This window comes from Zea mays, chromosome 6 (assembly GCF_902167145.1).
Source record: "Zea mays cultivar B73 chromosome 6, Zm-B73-REFERENCE-NAM-5.0, whole genome shotgun sequence".
Classification (NCBI taxonomy): domain Eukaryota; kingdom Viridiplantae; phylum Streptophyta; class Magnoliopsida; order Poales; family Poaceae; genus Zea; species Zea mays.
This window is the reverse complement of record NC_050101.1, coordinates 148637052-148656058: the sequence shown is the minus strand read 5'-3', so window position 1 is coordinate 148656058 and position 19007 is coordinate 148637052. Positions and strand designations below refer to the sequence as shown.

At 44.5% G+C, this 19007-nt stretch overlaps 1 protein-coding gene across 2 annotated transcripts; it reads right to left on the bottom strand.

The window, feature by feature from the left end:
- Nucleotides 1-10512: 10512 nt before the first annotated feature.
- Nucleotides 10513-12972, bottom strand: LOC100280851 (thiamin pyrophosphokinase 1). 2 transcript variants are annotated; one of them, XM_008649559.4, is made up of 6 exons: nt 12703-12972; nt 12487-12583; nt 11791-11863; nt 11131-11232; nt 10802-11054; nt 10513-10723 (listed from the first exon to the last, which is right to left on the bottom strand). In XM_008649559.4, exons 1-6 carry the CDS (start codon nt 12869-12871, stop codon nt 10608-10610), a joined length of 810 nt encoding a protein of 269 aa, XP_008647781.1. In that variant the 5' UTR covers nt 12872-12972; the 3' UTR covers nt 10513-10607. The 2 variants fall into 2 exon arrangements, with proteins under 2 accessions (XP_008647781.1, NP_001147243.2); NM_001153771.2 differs by having other exon boundaries at nt 10802-11051; nt 12703-12969.
- Nucleotides 12973-19007: the final 6035 nt, after the last annotated feature.

Sequence of the window (19007 nt, the reverse complement as noted above, 5' to 3'; positions counted from 1 at the left end):
GGCCGCTCTTCCTTGGAGCACCGGACAGTCCGGTGAATTATAGCGGAGTCGCCTCTGGAATTTCCCGAAGGTGACGAGTTTGAAGTTTGAGTCCTCTGGTGCACCGGACATGTCCGGTGGCACACCGGACAGTCCGATGCGCCAGACCAGAGGTGCCTTCGGTTGTCCCTTGCTCCTTTGTTTGAACCCAATACTTGGTCTTTTTATTGGCTAAGTGTGAACCTTTGGCACCTGTATAACTTATGCACTAGAGCAAACTAGTTAGTCCATTTATTTGTGTTGGGCAATTCAACCACCAAAATTAATTAGGGACTAGGTGTAAGCCTAATTCCCTTTCAATCTCCCCCTTTTTGGTGATTGATGCCAACACAAACCAAAGCAAATATAAGAGTGCATAATTGAACAAGTTTGCATAATATAAGTGCAAAGGTTGCTTGGAATTGAGCCAATAAATGTTACTTACTAGATGTGCATGGATTGTTTCTTTATTTTTAACATTTTGGACCACGCTTGCACCACATGTTTTGTTTTTGCAAATTCTTTTTATAAATCCTTTTCAAAGTCTTTTGCAAATAGTCAAAGGTAAATGAATAAGATTTTTGCGAAGCATTTTCAAGATTTGAAATTTTCTCCCCCTGTTTCAAATGCTTTTCCTTTGACTAAACAAAACTCCCCCTCAATTAAATTCTCCTCTTAGTGTTCAAGAGGGTTTTAAGATATCACGTTTTGAAAATACTACTTGCTCCCCCTTTAGAACACAAAGAGATACCAATTTAAAATTTTCCAATTGAAAACCATTAATTTTAAAATTAGGGTGGTGGTGCGGTCCTTTTGCTTTGGGCTCATACTTTCTCCCCCTTTGGCATGAATCGCCAAAAACGGATACTTTGAGTGAGATATAAGCCCTTGAAGACTGCTCTCTCCCCTTTGGCAGATAAAACATATGAGTGAAGATTATACCAAAGATGGAGAGTGATGCGGAGCGACGGCGAAGGATGAGTAGTAGAGTGGAGTGGAAGCCTTTGTCTTCGCCGAAGACTCCTATTCCCTTTCAATATACCTATGACTTGGTTTGAAATATACTTGAAAACGCATTAGTCATAGCATATACAAAAGAGATATGATCAAAGGTATACTTATGAGCTATGTGTGCAAATTAGCAAAAGAAGTTCCTGGAATCAAGAATATTGAGCTCATGCCTAAGTTTGGTGAAAGTTTGTTCATCAAGAGGTTTGGTAAAGATATCGGCTAATTGATCTTTAGTGTTAATATATGAAATCTCGATATCCCCCTTTTGTTGGTGATCCCTAAGAAAATGATACCGAATGGCTATGTGTTTAGTGCGGCTATGCTCGACGGGATTATCCGCCATTTTGATTGCACTCTCATTATCACATAGCAAAGGAACTTTGGTTAATTTGTAACCGTAGTCCCGCAGGGTTTGCCTCATCCAAAGTAATTGCGCGCAACAGTGGCCTGCGGCAATATACTCGGCTTCGGCGGTAGAAAGAGCTACTGAATTTTGCTTCTTTGAAGCCCAAGACACCAAGGATCTCCCCAAGAACTGGCAAGTCCCCGATGTGTTCTTTCTATTAATCTTACACCCCGCCCAATCGGCATCCGAATAACCAATCAAATCAAATGTGGATCCCCGAGGGTACCAAAGCCCAAACTTAGGTGTATAAGTCAAATATCTCAAGATTCGTTTTACGGCCGTAAGGTGTGATTCCTTAGGGTCGGATTGGAATCTTGCACACATGCAAACGGAAAGCATAATGTCCGGTCGAGATGCACATAAATAAAGCAATGAACCAATCATCGACCGGTATACCTTTTGATCCACGGACTTACCTCCCGTGTCGAGGTCGAGATGCCCATTGGTTCCCATGGGTGTCTTGATGGGCTTGGCATCCTTCAGTCCAAACTTGGTTAGAATGTCTTGAGTGTACTTCGTTTGGCTAATGAAGGTGCCCTCTTGGAGTTGCTTGACTTGGAATCCTAGAAAATACTTCAACTCCCCCATCATAGACATCTCGAATTTCTGTGTCATGATCCTACTAAATTCTTCACATGTAGATTCGTTAGTAGACCCAAATATAATATCATCAACATAAATTTGGCATACAAACAAATCATTGTCAAGAATTTTAGTGAATAAAGTAGGATCGACCTTGCCGACTTTGAAGCCATTAGCAATAAGGAAATCACTAAGACATTCATACCATGCTCTTGGGGCTTGCTTGAGCCCATAAAGCGCCTTAGAGAGCCTATAAACATGATTAGGATACTCACTGTCTTCAAAGCCGGGAGGTTGCTCAACATAGACCTCTTCCTTGATTGGTCCGTTGAGGAAGGCACTCTTCACGTCCATTTGATAAAGCTTGAAGCCATGGTAAGTAGCATAGGCCAATAATATGCGAATGGACTCAAGCCTAGCTACGGGTGCATAGGTTTCACCAAAATCCAAACCTTCGACTTGTGAATACCCCTAGGCCACGAGTCGAGCTTTGTTCCTTATCACCACACCATGCTCGTCTTGCTTGTTGCGGAAGATCCACTTGGTTCCTACAACATTTTGATTAGGACGTGGAACTAAATGCCATACCTCGTTCCTAGTGAAGTTGTTGAGCTCCTCTTGCATTGCCATCACCCAATCCGAATCTTGAAGTGCTTCCTCTACCCTGTGTGGCTCAATAGAGGAAACAAACGAGTAATGTTCACAAAAATGTGCAACACGAGATCTAGTGGTTACCCCCTTATGAATGTCGCCGAGGATGGTGTCGACGGGGTGATCTCGTTGGATTGCTTGGTGGACTCTTGGGTGTGGCGGCCTTGATCTTTCATCCTCCTTGTCTTCATCAATTGCATCTCCCCCTTGATTATTGCCGTCATCTTGAGGAGGCTCATCTCTTTGATCTTCTCCTTCATCAACTTGAGCCTCATCCTCATTTTGGGTTGGTGGAGATGCTTGCGTGGAGGAGGATGGTTGATCTTGTGCATTTGGAGGCTCTTCGGATTCCTTAGGACACACATCCCCAATGGACATGTTCCTTAGCGCGATGCATGGAGCCTGTTCTTCACCTATCTCATCAAGATCAACTTGCTCTACTTGAGAGCCGTTAGTCTCATCAAACACAACGTCACAAGAAACTTCAACTAGTCCTGAGGACTTGTTAAAGACTCTATATGCCCTTGTGTTTGAATCATATCCTAGTAAAAAGCCTTCTACAGTTTTAGGAGCAAATTTAGATTTTCTACCTCTTTTAACAAGAATAAAGCATTTGCTACCAAAAACTCTAAAATATGAAATATTGGGCTTTTTATCGGTGAGGAGTTCGTATGATGTCTTCTTGAGGATTCAGTGTAGATATAACCGGTTGATGGCGTAGCAGGCGGTGTTGACCGCTTCGGCCCAAAACCGATCCGGTGTCTTGTACTCATCAAGCATGGTTCTTGCCATGTCCAATAGAGTTCGATTCTTCCTCTCTACTACACCATTTTGTTGTGGCGTGTAGGGAGAGGAGAACTCATGCTTGATGCCCTCCTCCTCAAGGAAGCCTTCAATTTGAGAGTTCTTGAACTCCGTCCCGTTGTCGCTTCTAATTTTCTTGATCCTTAAGCCGAACTCATTTTGAGCTCGTCTCAAGAATCCCTTTAAGGTCTCTTGGGTATGGGATTTTTCCTGCAAAAAGAATACCCAAGTGAAGCGAGAATAATCATCCACAATAACTAGACAGTACTTACTCCCGCCGATGCTTATGTAAGCGATCGGGCCGAATAGGTCCATGTGTAGGAGCTCCAGTGGCCTGTCACTAGTCATGATGTTCTTGTGTGGATGATGGGACCCAACTTGCTTTCCTGCTTGGCATGCGCTACAAATCCTGTCTTTCTCAAAATGAACATTTGTTAGTCCTAAAATGTGTTCTCCCTTTAGAAGCTTATGAAGATTCTTCATTCCAACATGGGCTAGTCGGCGGTGCCAGAGCCAACCCAAGTTAGTCTTAGCAATTAAGCAAGTGTCGAGTTCAGCTCTATCAAAATCTACCAAGTATAGCTGGCCCTCTAACACTCCCTTAAATGCTATTGAATCATCACTTCTTCTAAAGACAGTGACACCCACATCAGTAAAGAGACAGTTGTAGCCCATTTGACATAATTGAGATACAGAAAGCAAATTGTAATCTAAAGAATCTACAAGAAAAACATTGGAAATAGTATGGTCAGGTGATATAGCAATTTTACCCAATCCTTTGACCAAACCTTGATTTCCATCCCCGAATGTGATAGCTCGTTGGGGATCTTGGTTTTTCTCATATGAGGAGAACATCTTCTTCTCCCCTGTCATGTGGTTTGTGCACCCACTGTCGAGTATCCAACTTGAGCCCCTGGATGCATAAACCTACAAAACAATTTTAGTTCTTGACTTTAGGTACCCAAACGGTCTTGGGTCCTTTGGCATTAGAAACAAGAACTTTGGGTACCCAAACACAAGTTTTGGAGCCCTTGTGTTTGCCCCCCAACAAACTTGGCAACTACCTTGCCAGATTTGTTAGTCAAAACATAAGATGCATCAAAAGTCTTAAATGAAATGCCATGATCATTTGATGCACTAGGAGTTTTCTTTCTAGGCAACTTAGCACGGGTTGGTTGCCTAGAGCTAGATGTCTCACCCTTATACAAATAAGCATGGTTAGGGCCAGAGTGAGACTTCCTAGAATGAGTTTTCTTAATTTTGCTCTCGGGATAACCGGCAGGGTACAAAATGTAACCCTCGTTATCCTGAGGCATGGGAGCCTTGCCCTTAACAAAGTTAGACAAGTTTTTAGGAGGGGCATTAAGTTTGACATTGTCTCCCCTTTGGAAGCCAATGCCATCCTTGATGCCAGGGCGTCTCCCATTATAGAGCATACTTCTAGCAAATTTAAACTTTTCATTTTCTAAGTTATGCTCGACAATTTTAGCATCTAATATTGCTATATGATCATTTTGTTGTTTAATTAAAGCCATGTGATCATGAATAGCATTGATATCAACATCTCTACATCTAGTACAAATGGAAGTGTGCTCAACGGTAGATGTAGAGGGTTTGCAAGATTTTAGTTCTACAATCTTAGCATGCAACATATCATTCTTAGTTCTAAGGTCGGAAATAGTAGTATTGCAAACATCAAAATCTTTAGCCTTAGCAATCAAATTTTCATTTTCTACTCTAAGGCTAGCAAGAGAATCATTCAATTCCTTAATCTTAGCAAGCAAATCATCATTATCATTTCTAAGATTGGGAATTGAAGCATCATGAGAATCAACCTTAGCGATTAATTTAGCATTTTCATTTCTAAGGTTGGCAATAGTGTCATGGCATGTGCTTAGCTCACTAGATAATTTCTCACATTTTTCTACCTCTAGAGCATAAGCATTCTTAACCTTAACATGTTTCTTGTTTTCTTTGATTAGAAAATCCTCTTGGGAATCCAAAAGGTCATCTTTTTCATGAATAGCACTAATTAATTCATTTAACTTTTCCTTTTGTTCCATGTTAAGGTTGGCAAAAAGGGTACACAAATTATTCTCCTCATCACTAGCATTATCATCACTAGAGGATTCATATTTAGTGGAGGATTTAGATTTAACCTTCTTCCTTTTGTCGTCCTTTGCCATGAGGCACTTGTGGCCGACGTTGGGGAAGAGGAGTCCCTTGGTGACGGCGATGTTGGCGGCGTCCTCGTCGGAGGAGGACTCGGTGGAGCTCTCATCGGAGTCCCACTCCCGGTAAACATGGGCATCGCCACCCTTCTTCTTGTAGTACCTCTTCTTTTCTCTCCTCTTTCCCTTCTTGTCGTCGCCCCTGTCACTGTCACTAGATATAGGACATTTTGCAATAAAATGACCGGGCTTACCACACTTGTAGCAAACCTTCTTGGAGCGGGGTTTGTAGTCCTTCCCCCTCCGTTGCTTGAGGATTTGGCGAAAGCTTTTGATGATTAAAGCCATCTCCTCATTGTCGAGCTTGGAGGCGTCAATTGGTTGTCTACTCGATGTAGACTCTTCCTTCTTCTCCTCCGTCGCCTTAAAAGCCACCGGTTGTGCTTCGGACGTGGAGGGTTCGTCAAGCTCGTTAATCTTCTTTGATCCTTTAATCATACATTCAAAGCTCACAAAATTCCCGATTACTTCCTCGGGAGTCATTAGTGTATATCTTGGGTTACCACGAATTAATTGTACTTGAGTAGGGTTAAGGAAAATAAGTGATCTTAAAATAACCTTTACCACCTCGTGGTCGTCCCACTTCTTGCTCCCGAGGTTGCGCACTTGGTTCACCAAGGTTTTGAGCCGGTTGTACATATCTTGTGGCTCCTCCCCTTGGCGAAGTCGGAAGCGACCGAGCTCCCCCTCGATCGTTTCCCGCTTGGTGATCTTGGTGAGTTCATCACCCTCGTGCGCGGTCTTGAGAAGGTCCCAAATCTCCTTTGCATTCTTCAACCCTTGTACCTTGTTGTATTCCTCCTTGCTTAGAGAGGCGAGGAGTATGGTTGTAGCTTGAGAGTTGAAGTGCTCGATTTGGGCCACTTCGTCCGTATCATAATCTTCATCCCCTATGGATGGTACCTGTGCTCCAAACTCAAAAACATTCCATATACTTTTGTGGAGTGAGGTTAGATGAAATTTCATTAAATCACTCCACCTAGCATAATCTTCGCCATCAAAGGTTGGCGGTTTGCCTAATGGAACGGAAAGTAATGAAATATGTTTAGATGTACGAGGGTAGTGTAAGGGGATCTTACTAAACTTCTTGCACTCTTGGCGCTTAGAAGTTACGGACGGCGCATCGGAGTCGGAGGTCGATGTTGATGAAGTGTCGGTCTCGTAGTAGACCACTTTCCTCATCCTCTTTTTCTTGTCCCCACTCCGATGCGGCTTGTGGGGAGAGGATTTTTCCTTCTTCTCTTTGTGGTGAGAAGAAGATCTTTTCTCCTTCCGTTTGGAGGAGTCCTTCTTCCTCTCCTTCCTCTTGGTGCGGGACTCTTCCGATGAAGTGCTCCCGTGGCTTGTAGTGGGCTTGTCGCCGGTCTCCATCTCCCTCTTGGTGTGATCTCCCGACATCACTTCGAGCGGTTAGGCTCTAATGAAGCACCGGGCTTTGATACCAATTGAAAGTCGCCTAGAGGGGGGGTGAATAGGGCGAAACTGAAATTCTCAAAAAAAATAATCACAACTACAAGTCGGGTTAGCGTTAGAAATATAATAGAGTCCGCGAGAGAGGGTGCAAAACAAATCGCAAGCGAATAATGAAGTGAGACACGCGGATTTGTTTTACCGAGGTTCGGTTCTCTCAAACCTACTCCCCGTTGAGGAGGCCACAAAGGCCGGGTCTCTTTCAACCCTTACCCTCTCTCAAACGGTCACTCGGACTGAGTGAGCTTTCTCTTCTCAATCACTTGGAACACAAAGTTACTACAAGGACCACCACAAGATTGGTGTCTCTTGCCTCAATTACAAGTGAGTTTTGATCGCAAGAAAGAATCAAGAAAGAAGAAAGCAATCCAAGCGCAAGAGCTCGAAAGAACACAAGCAAATCTCTCTCTCTAATCACTAGGGCGTTGTGTGGAATTTGGAGAGGATTTGATCTCTTTGGTGTGTCTAGAATTGAATGCTAGAGCTCTTGTAAGTAGTTGGGAAGTGGAAAACTTGGATGCAATGAATGGTGGGTGGTTGGGGGTATTTATAGCCCCAACCACCAAACTAGCCGTTTGGTGAGGTTGTCTATTCGATGGCGCACCGGACAGTCCGGTGCACACCGGACATGTCCGGTGCGACAGCCACGTCACCAAAAACCGTTGGGTTCGACCGTTGGAGCTCTGTCTTCTGGGCCCGCCTGAATGTCCGGTGGCGCACCGGACATGCACTGTAGATTGTCCGGTGCGCCAGCATGGGCGTGCCTGACCTCTGCGCGCGCAGCGCGCGCATTTAATGCGTCGCAGGTAGCCATTGGCGCCGAAGTAGCCGTTGCCCTGCTGTTACACCGGACAGTCCGGTGTACACCGGACAGTCCGGTGAATTATAGCGGAGCAGCTACAATGAATTCCCGAGGCTGGCAAGTTCCGGAGGCCGCTCTTCCTTGGAGCACCGGACATGTCCGGTGTACACCGGACAGTCTGGTGAATTATAGCGGAGTCGCCTCTGGAATTTCCCGAATGTGACGAGTTTGAAGTTTGAGTCCTCTGGTGCACCGGACAGTCCGGTGCGATAGACCAGAGGTGCCTTTGGTTGTCCCTTGCTCCTTTGTTTGAACCCAATACTTGGTCTTTTTATTGGCTAAGTGTGAACCTTTGACACCTGTATAACTTATGCACTAGAGCAAACTAGTTAGTCTATTTATTTGTGTTGGGCAATTCAACCACCAAAATTAATTAGGGACTAGGTGTAAGCCTAATTCCCTTTCAAATGGGACTCGTACCATGTTAGCGGTTTCAACTGCGGATAATTGTCCTATGTGACCGGAGGTCCCAAGATCCAGGCTCTAGGAAACGAAGCACTGTGGAACCAAGAGCACAAAAGATAGAGTCTCATGAGCTACTGTGCTCTGTCTGTATGGCAGGTTGAGCGATATGCTCTTAATGAAGTCAATGCTATAAGTAGAGAAATTGTCCTTAAGAATTTCCTTAATGATTTCACCTATATGAGATGATTGTGGGGTCGCAGTCTGGGAGAGAATGGGGTTTTCTCTCTAGTGAGCTCATGAATAGATATTAAAGGGCATGACCGTAACGCCTTGCCCCGTAAGAGAAGCAGATAATCTGCCAAGTACTATGTGGCTTTTGTGCGAAGATTCTCACACTAGGGTTTGTGGATCAAGGCGTAGTCCTCCGCTTACTCGTGCAGGGTTAGAGTACACTGGGATAGGCTTTGGTTCAAACCTAACAAGTACCTCTGCCGAAAAGAAGTATATAAATAGTACGGGAGCTCAATGACATTGATCAGAAAATAAGAGTGAAAATGGTGGGGATTGCTGTTTATTTTGAGTTTTCACTTTATTAAAAAAAAGAAAGCTAGCCGGGTGGGCCGCTACAAGGCCTGGCGGCCGAGCAACCCACCAAGCGGGCACGTTCCTAGGGCTGGCAAAAGACAGGGCACTTGTGTGATGCTCGGGCAGACCGAGGGGAGAGAAAGTTGGAGGCTGAGCGGCGGCGGCTGGCCGAACGGCTCCGAGTTCTTCGGCGAAAGCTTCCAGCGCTGATGCTCATCTGTTTGCCTCCTCCCCTTCTCGGCTCCATAAAAGGCATGGGCGGTAAATCCCCTGCAGCTTCACCCTGGAAATGTGAGGTTCCCTGTTCCCTTTTTCTTCCACCATTTCAGTCGTGATTTTGGATCGATTCGATCGTTCCTGGTGTTCTTGTGTTGAGCGAGCCATTGGTGATTAGAAGTGGGAGAAAGTGGAGCTGCGCTCGTGTATTTCTTGCGCCCTGTTACTGTATTTCAGCGCCTGTGCGGTGCTGTTCTGATCTGATTATTGTCCATCGTGGCCTGGTGCTTGGGCTCCCTGCTGTGTTATGTTCTTCTCGTCGGGTTCGGGTACCCGAAATTTCGGGTTCGGGTTCGGGTTCGGGTATTCCCGAACTACCCGAACTATTGTGTCAGCTTCATAAAAACACATACATCATATTAAATTAGTATTAAAATATAGTTTGAATAATGATATACATGGACATATAAAACACAAGCAATCTACAATCACAAGTTATGCACACATACACATAATTATAAATATACAAATTAATAATTAAGCATGACATGAATACATGACACATGAAAGTTCGGGTAATTCGGGTATTTCGGGTACCCGATTGTGATACCCGAATTACCCGAACTAAATTCGGGTTTTGCAAGTTGCTACCCGAAATTCCCGAACAAAATTCGGGTTTCGGGTATTTCGGGTTCGGGTCCGGGTATTCCGGGTTCGGGTTTCGGGTTACGGGTTTTTTGCCCAGCCCTAGACGTGACAGTCTGGGTTTTAGTGTGTTGTTATTTTCAGCATTGATATTATTTATGCCTAATTATATCTCTATTTGTTGAGGCTGTTTACATGTGTTAAATTCTGTTATTTTATTTAATACACAACTTCTTACTATTAGTATTTATACTTGATTATTAGGCTTATTACATCTGATCTAAAATCCTGATTTGGTAAGATAAGACTGTCACGTTAGTCGAAGATCTCTGATCACCATTTAGCGTTGGAGGTCTGTTTATTACATCAACCCGCTATTTTGAGAGCAATATAAAAAGATAAACATTAATGTTTATGTGCAAAATTTGTCTTCTTTATCTGCAAGCCATGTTTAATTTTGAAATGGACGTGAACAACTATTTTACATGTTTACATGTACTAGAATTGATATTGTTTATTGCTGCTATAATTACATATGGCATTTATCTGTGTTATATGTTTGTTTTATTTGGAATTAGAATATTTAATATATATATATATATATATATATATATATATATATATATATATATATATATATATATATATATATATTAAAAGCATGTCACTTATTTCTCTAATATTACAACAGTATAACGATACTCTATACTCGAGTGTAGATTCACTTCCGGAGCGATGTTGTCCACATAAGGTCTGAATCCGAGGTGACCGTTACCTTGTCCTCTTCCACGATATTTGACGTGCTGATCAATCCTCCGAAGCTCATACTGGTATTATCTGTACAGAGGTAATCACGTTGTAAACATCAACTTCTGTTGCTAAGCCTGCATTAGGAAGGATAAGGACGAGGATAACCTAGATTCCATCGAAGCCCGGTGGTCGTGGTGCTAGTCGACGGCATGCCAATCGGGATCAATCCACAGTGGGGTCCCTCGATCGACTTTTCAACGTGAATCTCGTGGGTATGCATTTTCGAGAGCAGAAAGATCAGACAATCATCTGATAGGAGGACGATATTGATGCTTGGGAAGAGATGAAGCACATTGATGTTTCCCATCTCGTGATCAAACCTTCCCCCAAGTGCTCCAAGGACCAAGATGCTGAGCTGCTTTAAAAAAATGTAGATACATTATTGTCCTTCCATACTAATTTGATTAGAATATTGTTGGGTTGGATTATCTTACGTTAGATTTGTTAGTGGCAGAATAATTCTCAGCTATAAAAGCTATGCATTTGTGTAAATCGGTCGTGTCCTGGTCATGTGACTCGTCAACAATTCTGGTGCCCTGCAATTGATAATACATGAGAATTACCATAAGAAAGGATCTCGTTTTCAGAAAGACCATGCCTGAAGTCGAAAATGAAAACCCTAATGTACAGCTTCAATATCTTATGCAATAAGACTGATCTATCAATACAAGAACCTCCATGATACGATGATATAGATGCACCTTTTGGAGGGCAGAAGAAACAAAACATGTCAAGCATAAGTCGGAACAAGAATCATCAACCATTATATTATAAAGCAGATATTATAATCACAATCAGCTAGCTGCATCTTACTAGATGCCACCAGCTATACTATGCTAAGTCGGAACAAAAAAGGATACTGTTATTTATCCCCTTTCGGATGAACCCTCATCTGATATATACAGCTCTAAGACCATTGCTTTTTTTTCTCTCAACAAGGATTGGTACAAGGGAAATGCCAATTTGATCACCAGAACTAAAAGAGGCACTAGAGAAGTTAAACTAGCTAGTACTCCTTCCGTCCCAAATTAAAATTCGTTTTACCCTTTTAGTAGATTCATACCAATAATGAATGTAAATTAAAGCAGCTTTACCAAGTTGGAATAATGTTCCTTCACTTCTGGTCTTACTGAGTCCATATCCCCTTTGATTACATCTGGCTTGTAACTGCATAAAGAAATAACGAAACTTGGTAAGTGAAACGGAAATTCCATTAACTAGCTGTTTATAATGCACATCGGCGAAGTGCGATTTGAAGCAACTTTTAGCCTTCCATCTTTACAAGAAAAAGTTTCTCTGTGGTTTGAGCGTATTCGTTGATGATATAAAAGATAACTGCTCCCAAGTGAATGCAGAAACCACTACTAACACCAACGCAGCCCTTAATTCGCCAGTAAGCTGACGTTTCACCGAGAAGTGGCGCCCAACGTCAGCACCAGCATATTACATTATTACTAGTAAGTCATTTGAACTGGGAAGATACGAGAACCCTTTACGCTTCTCTAGAATCGGATGCGCGCAGAGCAACAACAGTAGAGTCATAGCAGGCAACTCGTTGGCAAAGCCCACCACTCCCCCCAAGGCCCAAGCATTAGTGCATTACATCAAGTATATGCTGGGCACGCAGTCGCGGGCAGACTCGAGCAGAGATTGTACTGGGAAAATCATATATGACCAAATAAATACTAGGAGGCAAGCACACCCGGTACGATCTTATACAGTTGTACTCTTGAGACAACGAGACGCAATGTGATGCAACCGACAGAGACGCTAGCAACGAAGAATGGTACCTCGCGCGAACCTCGTCGGGGTCCTGGCCGGGGAGCAGGGCCGGCATGCCGTCGAAGACGCGGTTGGCGCCACCGTCCGCGCACACCCGCACCGCCGCTGATCCATCCAGGCACGGAAACAGCGCATCAGTCAGGGTCAGGGACGGCAGTGCCGCCAGTAGATGAGACACGGGGGGAGTTCAGGCAAGGAGGAGGGGAGGAGCACCGTCGGCGTACCTCTGGACCAGAGGAGGGGCGCGAAGCGGGGCAGCGGCTGGTTGAGGACGACGACCGCGACGGCGGCGTCATCGGGACCAGGCGCGGGCGATGACGGTGCGGTTGAAGGGAGGAGGAACGCGGAGGAGTGGCGCATCGTCGGCCGTTGCGTCGGCGCCGTGGGAGCCATGGCACGCGGGCGTCAAGCTCGAGCCTCGAGGTCGCACGCGGCGTACTCGCGTGGTGTTTATTAGTTTGGATCCAGAAGAGACTTTCACGCAATCACGCGGCGTGGTGGCTGCCTCTGCCTGTTTTCTTCTATTGATGAGCCGCCAGCCCGCCACCCACCGTAGTTCACATCTCGCTAGAGATTGAGATTTGCATCTGGCCCACCACGTGGTTCAGGGTCCAGGCCCGCTTGAACAGATCAGACATGTTTGACTTTGACCGCGATAGAGATGAGTTATATGGTGTTTGTTTGATGTTAAAGTTGATGAGGCGGGGCGTCCATTCGATTTTTTGGATTACGTCGAAAAAAAAAATTACTCTGATATTTACTTTATCTCTATATAACTCTCATCCAAACACTTTAGAAACTGTGACCGTCCATTTTCATCCCTCCTTATACATCTAATCAAACACACTTTATGCCCATGATAGAACTGTCCGAAGAAGACCTCCAATCCTCTTCTACCTAAATCCTTACTAATATAAAACAAAACACAAGTTTCATCATACATCGTCCTCTCTTGCTAACAGTGGCCTCTAGAAAAAGAGTACTCATCTCTAACCACTGCAGCTTATATATATTTATGTTATACAAAGAAATTGTATGCTATGTATAGAAACCATTGCGTTACACAGGCAACTAACTAATATATAATAATATGTAATATTTTCTTCTCTAATAATAATCTTAGAAGCATCTTTCTTTTAATTATATAGGATAATCCTTTATACTATCTCTATATGTATACTAGTTTTCTTATTCTATATCTATTTTTGTATTTTGGGCGATGCATTAAGTAAAATTAAATTATGTTTAGGATGTTTACGTATAAAAAAATGAAGAAAAAAATTCTAATATAGATCTTGGTATATATTAGACGAGATATAAAGATTATTGCCAGATAAAAATATGATATAATTTGGGAGGAGTCTCGACGCACCATGGCGTGCTAGCCCAATGTCCACTCTACTCAAAACTTCCATATGATATAGTAGAAAAACATAGCCTCACCTTCACTAAGTGTCAGGTTGTCTAGCAACAAAAAAAAAAATCACCGCATCATGCGGTGGGAGTATAGGTGTACATTTGGGCTGCCCGGCCTAGCCTGGTCCAAGTCCGAAAATGCTCGTATTATTTAAATTTCGGGTCGTGCCGGACTTATTTCGGGCTGTCCGAATTTTAATTTTTGGCCCGAAATTCACATCATGCCCTAGAATTCACATCAGAGCCCTAAATTCAAAACAGATTTAATAAAGGAAATAAAAGATAAGACAAATAAATTTGACCAAAAGCAAACTTAATATTTGTATTAAGTTACCATAGTTATGCAATGACTACCTCGTTTACAAATCATGTTAGAAGAAAAAAGAGTATAATCAGTTCTATATAAAGTTCGTAAGTTCAGTTCATTATCTAATGTTCATAACAAAAGTAAAATTACATCACATACTCTAATTCAAAGCTACAAAAAACATCTAACTACCATTATCTTTAGCTTTGTGTTTTTTGTAAAGTACATGAAAGTGTGTAATAAAGTGTGATTTTAATAAATATATGGGCCTTTTCGTGCCTCTATATGGGTCATTTTGTGTTTGCCTTAAACGGATCGTACTCGTGCCCGTCCATGGATCGCGACCTCGGCTCAAACCCGACCCGATATATCGGGTTGTGTCGTGCCTAGACCGTGCTTTTTTCCGTGTTTCGGATCGGCCCATCAGGCCCAACCAAAATGTACACCTATAGGTGGAAAGAGCACGTCTGGTCTCTAGAGGAATGAAAGTTATAATTCGAACGCGCAGAACATATTTAATATTTAAAATATGATATATATATATGATTTGATGTTGATATTTTCTTATGTTATCAAACACATTGGTAAAAATAAAATATTGCATAAATTATTTTATGTATTATTTGTTCGCTAAAAAAATAAAAAATTTGTCGAATTATTTTCGGATTCATACCGAGTTTTAGATTTGAGAAAATAAAAGATGGATTTATGATTTACCTGTTGAGAACTACGTTACCACGGATCGCCAGATCCGCTCCCTTCCCTCCCGTCAGCAGATTAGGCGTGAGAAGATGTGGATAACCCGTATCTCTTCCCATAAGCACGACAGATAGCACACGAGACACATCGATATAGGGTTGGGCCCCTCTTTCTAATCTCTGTATTATGAGGGGGTGTACAGGTTCCTTATATAGAGATGTGAGACCCCTCAGGGGCAAAGACGGTATTTGCCCACATAACCCTAACTAGGGTTACTTAACACTCCCCCTTGGGCGAATACCGCGACCAACACATGCCTCGTTAAAACTCCGAAAAACCCAGTGGGAAAAATGTGGAGAAAGAGTGCATGGTGATACAAATTGCATTTGCACTTTGTTGCCTCGTTAAAAACCTCATGTGAGAAACTTCAAGAAAACTCACCAAGGGAAAAAGAGTACAACAACTGTCATCGAGACAGATTTCGATCATTTGGGATCTAGATTCTATCGAATCTTCTACAAGGGCTAACTTTAGAAATATGCTCCCCCTGGTCCTTGCAAAACCATATCAATAAGGCAAAACATCTTCTTCTAGAAGTATATGCACATAAAGATTTAGCAAATGGATTGCATATCCTTGCAAGGACTATTTCAGGAACTTTACCTCTACTCACTTCTAGGATATACGAGGTAAGTGCACGTATCAATATAAATAAGCCACTTTGATTGATGGTGTTCGATCGACTAGATCTATATATATGATAGAAAGTTCCATAAAGGTTCACATATTGATCATCAAGCTCACGCCTTCAGGGCATAGAATATGACAATTATTGTCTCACGGTTGTGATCAATATAAGCATTCGCTCCCCCTGACGATGACATCTGTTAACGTCGTTATCCCTCATAACTCAAGCATATTCTTCAAGATATATATCTCATTGTTCATCTGGAATAACGAGAATGGATGAGGTTGGGGTGCTATCATTTTCTATCTTACACCACAATTTATACATAGTTGTGCAAAGCCAATAACATGTCCTTCAATAGGACTTAGGGGATAATATAGTTGCAATAGTACAGGAAGCGCCATCATCACCCTACCCCGAGCTGACTCGGGCCGCAGAGAACAAGACCGGTGTCCCATCTGGCTAGCTCCGCCAGATAGGCAATGATGGCGCCCCGCAAGCTCTGTGACGACGGCGGCTCTCAGCTCTCTTACGGAAGCAGGAGGACGTCAGCAAGGACTCAACCGCTCCGACAGCTGTCCCTCCGCCAGGCTCCGTCGCTCCTCCGACGGCCACGACATCACACCAGCAGGGTGCCAAGATCTCTCCGGCTGCCACATCGGCATGTACTTAGGGCGCTAGCTCTCCCCCGCTAGACACGTAGCACTCTGCTACAACCCCATTGTACACCTGGATCCTCTCCTTACGCCTATAAAAGGAAGGACCAGGGCCCTCTTAGAGAGGGTTGGCCGCGCGGGGACGAGGACGGGACATGCGCTCTCTTGGGGTCGCTCGCTTCCCTCACCCGCGTGGACGCTTGTAACCCCCTACTGCAAGCGCACCCGACCTGGGCGCGGGACGAACACGAAGGCCGCGGGATTTCCACCTCTCTCACGCCCATCTCCGGCCACCTCACTTCCCCCCTTCGCGCTCGCCCACGCGCTCGACCCATCTGGGCTGGGGCACGCAGCGACATTCACTCGTCGGCTTAGGGACCCCCCGGTCTGTCGGCCAACCAGGTTTTCATTTTCGAGCCAACTCCGCCTCTGTTCATGCTGATATCGCTACCCCTGGCCTCGGCTCGTCGAAGAGCGGCCAAGGGGTCCCTTTAACTAAGCTAGAGGAGCCTCAGACAACAAGGCCGACCGAGCCGAGGGACTCCTACGCCTCCGGGATACGGATACCTCACTCGTCACCTTGACACGAGGCGACTCATGCTTGGTGAAGCGGTTCAGATAATCAACAGGCGAGTCATGCTTGGTGAAGCGGTTCAGATAATCAACAGGCGAGTCTTGTCGCTCGAAAATGAGGAAAAAATACGGCTCCGTGCCAAAATTACATACATGTTCAGGCCTCGACAGCCATAATGAACAAAAACACTGGCATTCAAAGTGCCATTACAAAACGGAACTCTGGTTCCGTCCCCCGCGGGTATGAGCGACCTCGAGCCTGTAACACCCCAGGTGTTTATATTCCGCTCAACAACGAGTACAGATTTAAGCACATGATATCAGTGAATAAGACGGACACTAAGGTCTAATTATTTTTGCCTATTGCGATTTTAATATCGCATCTGTTCCATTTGTCGCGAGTGCGACATCATTTTTACTTCTATTTATCCGGGCTCTTCCTAAATTTTCGTGATGTTCGGAACATCGTGTACCGAAAATCGGTGCGTCTGGTGATTATTTAAAATTCATCGACCGCGCAAAGACGAATTTGAAAATTTAGTTTAGCCCTCTGAGTTCATCCCAAACAAATTAATTAGAACTCAACGACAAAAGTATTAACGCAAAATTAAATTGGATCAAGATAATGACGTGGTCTAGTGCCAGTTTAAAATTAACTGATTAAGGCTGATTGAAAAGGTCACCTAAGTATTTCGCTCTTGTTCGAGCGATCTCTACGCATTTGGTAGAGACACTACTTGGGACAGGCTGTTTAAATAAACCGAACCCGAACCAACTGAAACCAGAACAATCGTTAGCCGATTCGGTTTCCTATTTAAAAGTCCAAGAAAATAATACATGTAGCTCCAAATGTCGTTTTAATTCGTTCTGGTAGTCTCTTGCCCAAATCATAATTCTAGAACTCAGATTAGATTTTTACGAGCCGTAATAATTCAAATTGGCATGTGTTTGGATTTAAAATTTAGATAAATACTAATTATTCATAACTTTTGTAGTTTAAACTCGAGTTGAGTTGCGGTAAAATCTTAAAATTGAATCTAGAATTAATTGTTGCGCAAGAATGCAAATCGTGGAGAAAGTTAGATATTATTTGATAAAAAAGAGGAAAATAAAATATCTCCATCTTATCCATGTACAGGGCGCTACGTTGCTATCTCTCTCAAAATAAAATCTGTAGTGTATGTCTCCTCTCTATCCTCTCAATGCCAGTAAAGAAGTATCTCAATTTCAGATGCACGCTCCATGGTCAGCCTTATCTCGTACCGCTCTTGGCATCTTCAAGAACTGGATTTTTTCCAAGCCATCTCCACAGCCGCTGGATATTTGTTTACGTGCCTCATCTCGGACAGCTACAGGCATGCTTCCTTCCTTATCTCCTCCCCACGCTCGAGCCCACAACAGCGCTCAGTCTCCTGCGCATGGCACGCGCGCCCACCCAGCCCTTCCCCTTCCAGCAGTTGAGCACACCGTCCCTCCCCAGCCGTGAGCTCGCGAAGCCCATTTTCCTGGTGCCGAGTTTCCTCTGCGTCTCTCCCACGGCCGTCTCCCTCCCTTCAGCTCGCCCTGTCCCTGCCATGGACGCCGGTGTCCTCTGCTCGCCGCGGAGCTTCCTGCTCGGACCGTGCCTCCATGGTGTGTCGACATGGAGCTCGGGCCGCGTCCTTGGTCGCCTGTTTCTCTGCTGTCGCAGCCCTGTCATTTGCCAGCGCCCCTCTGCTCGCCTGTTCCAGTTTGCCATCGTGTGCCCCTGGTCTCGGCTCCACACCAAGCTCCGTTCATGGCCGCGTCCCGCCAAGTTCCGTCCTCCATGGCTGCGTGCAGGCTTCTCTGTTCGCCGTGACCCTCTGCTCGGCGTCCTGCTCGCCCCCGACACCGCGCTCGGCCTAGCCATCTTCACGGCGTTCGCCGGCCGCGATTTTGCCTGAGTTTCCTGTTGGCTCGCCGGTGTTTCTCCCTGCAGCTACGCCATCGGCGCGCCCAGCCTGCTCGTCGTGGACGTGAGCCACTGCCCATGTCGAGCTCCCTTTCGTGCGTTCTCCTGTGTTTAGCCTTGATGCGCGCGCTCCTCTGCTTGCCAGTGTTCCCAGCTCGCCCGACCGTAGTGTTAGCACTCCTCGACGTCGGCGTTGAGTTTGGGACCCTGCTCGTTGTCGCGTCCGCCGTTAAATCGTTGGAGTCGCTCAACTCGTC

What these genes read in the sequence shown, in the direction of transcription:
- LOC100280851 (XM_008649559.4), bottom strand. Translation starts at nt 12,871, where the DNA reads ATGGCTCCCACGGCGCCGACGCAACGGCCGACGATGCGCCACTCCTCC. An exon ending in CCCGACGAGGTTCGCGCGAG is followed by an intron (nt 11,864 to 12,486) that starts GTACCATTCTTC and finishes TTCTTTATGCAG; the next exon opens with TTACAAGCCAGATGTAATCA. An exon ending in CTGCCACTAACAAATCTAAC is followed by an intron (nt 11,055 to 11,130) that starts GTAAGATAATCC and finishes ATTTTTTTAAAG; the next exon opens with CAGCTCAGCATCTTGGTCCT.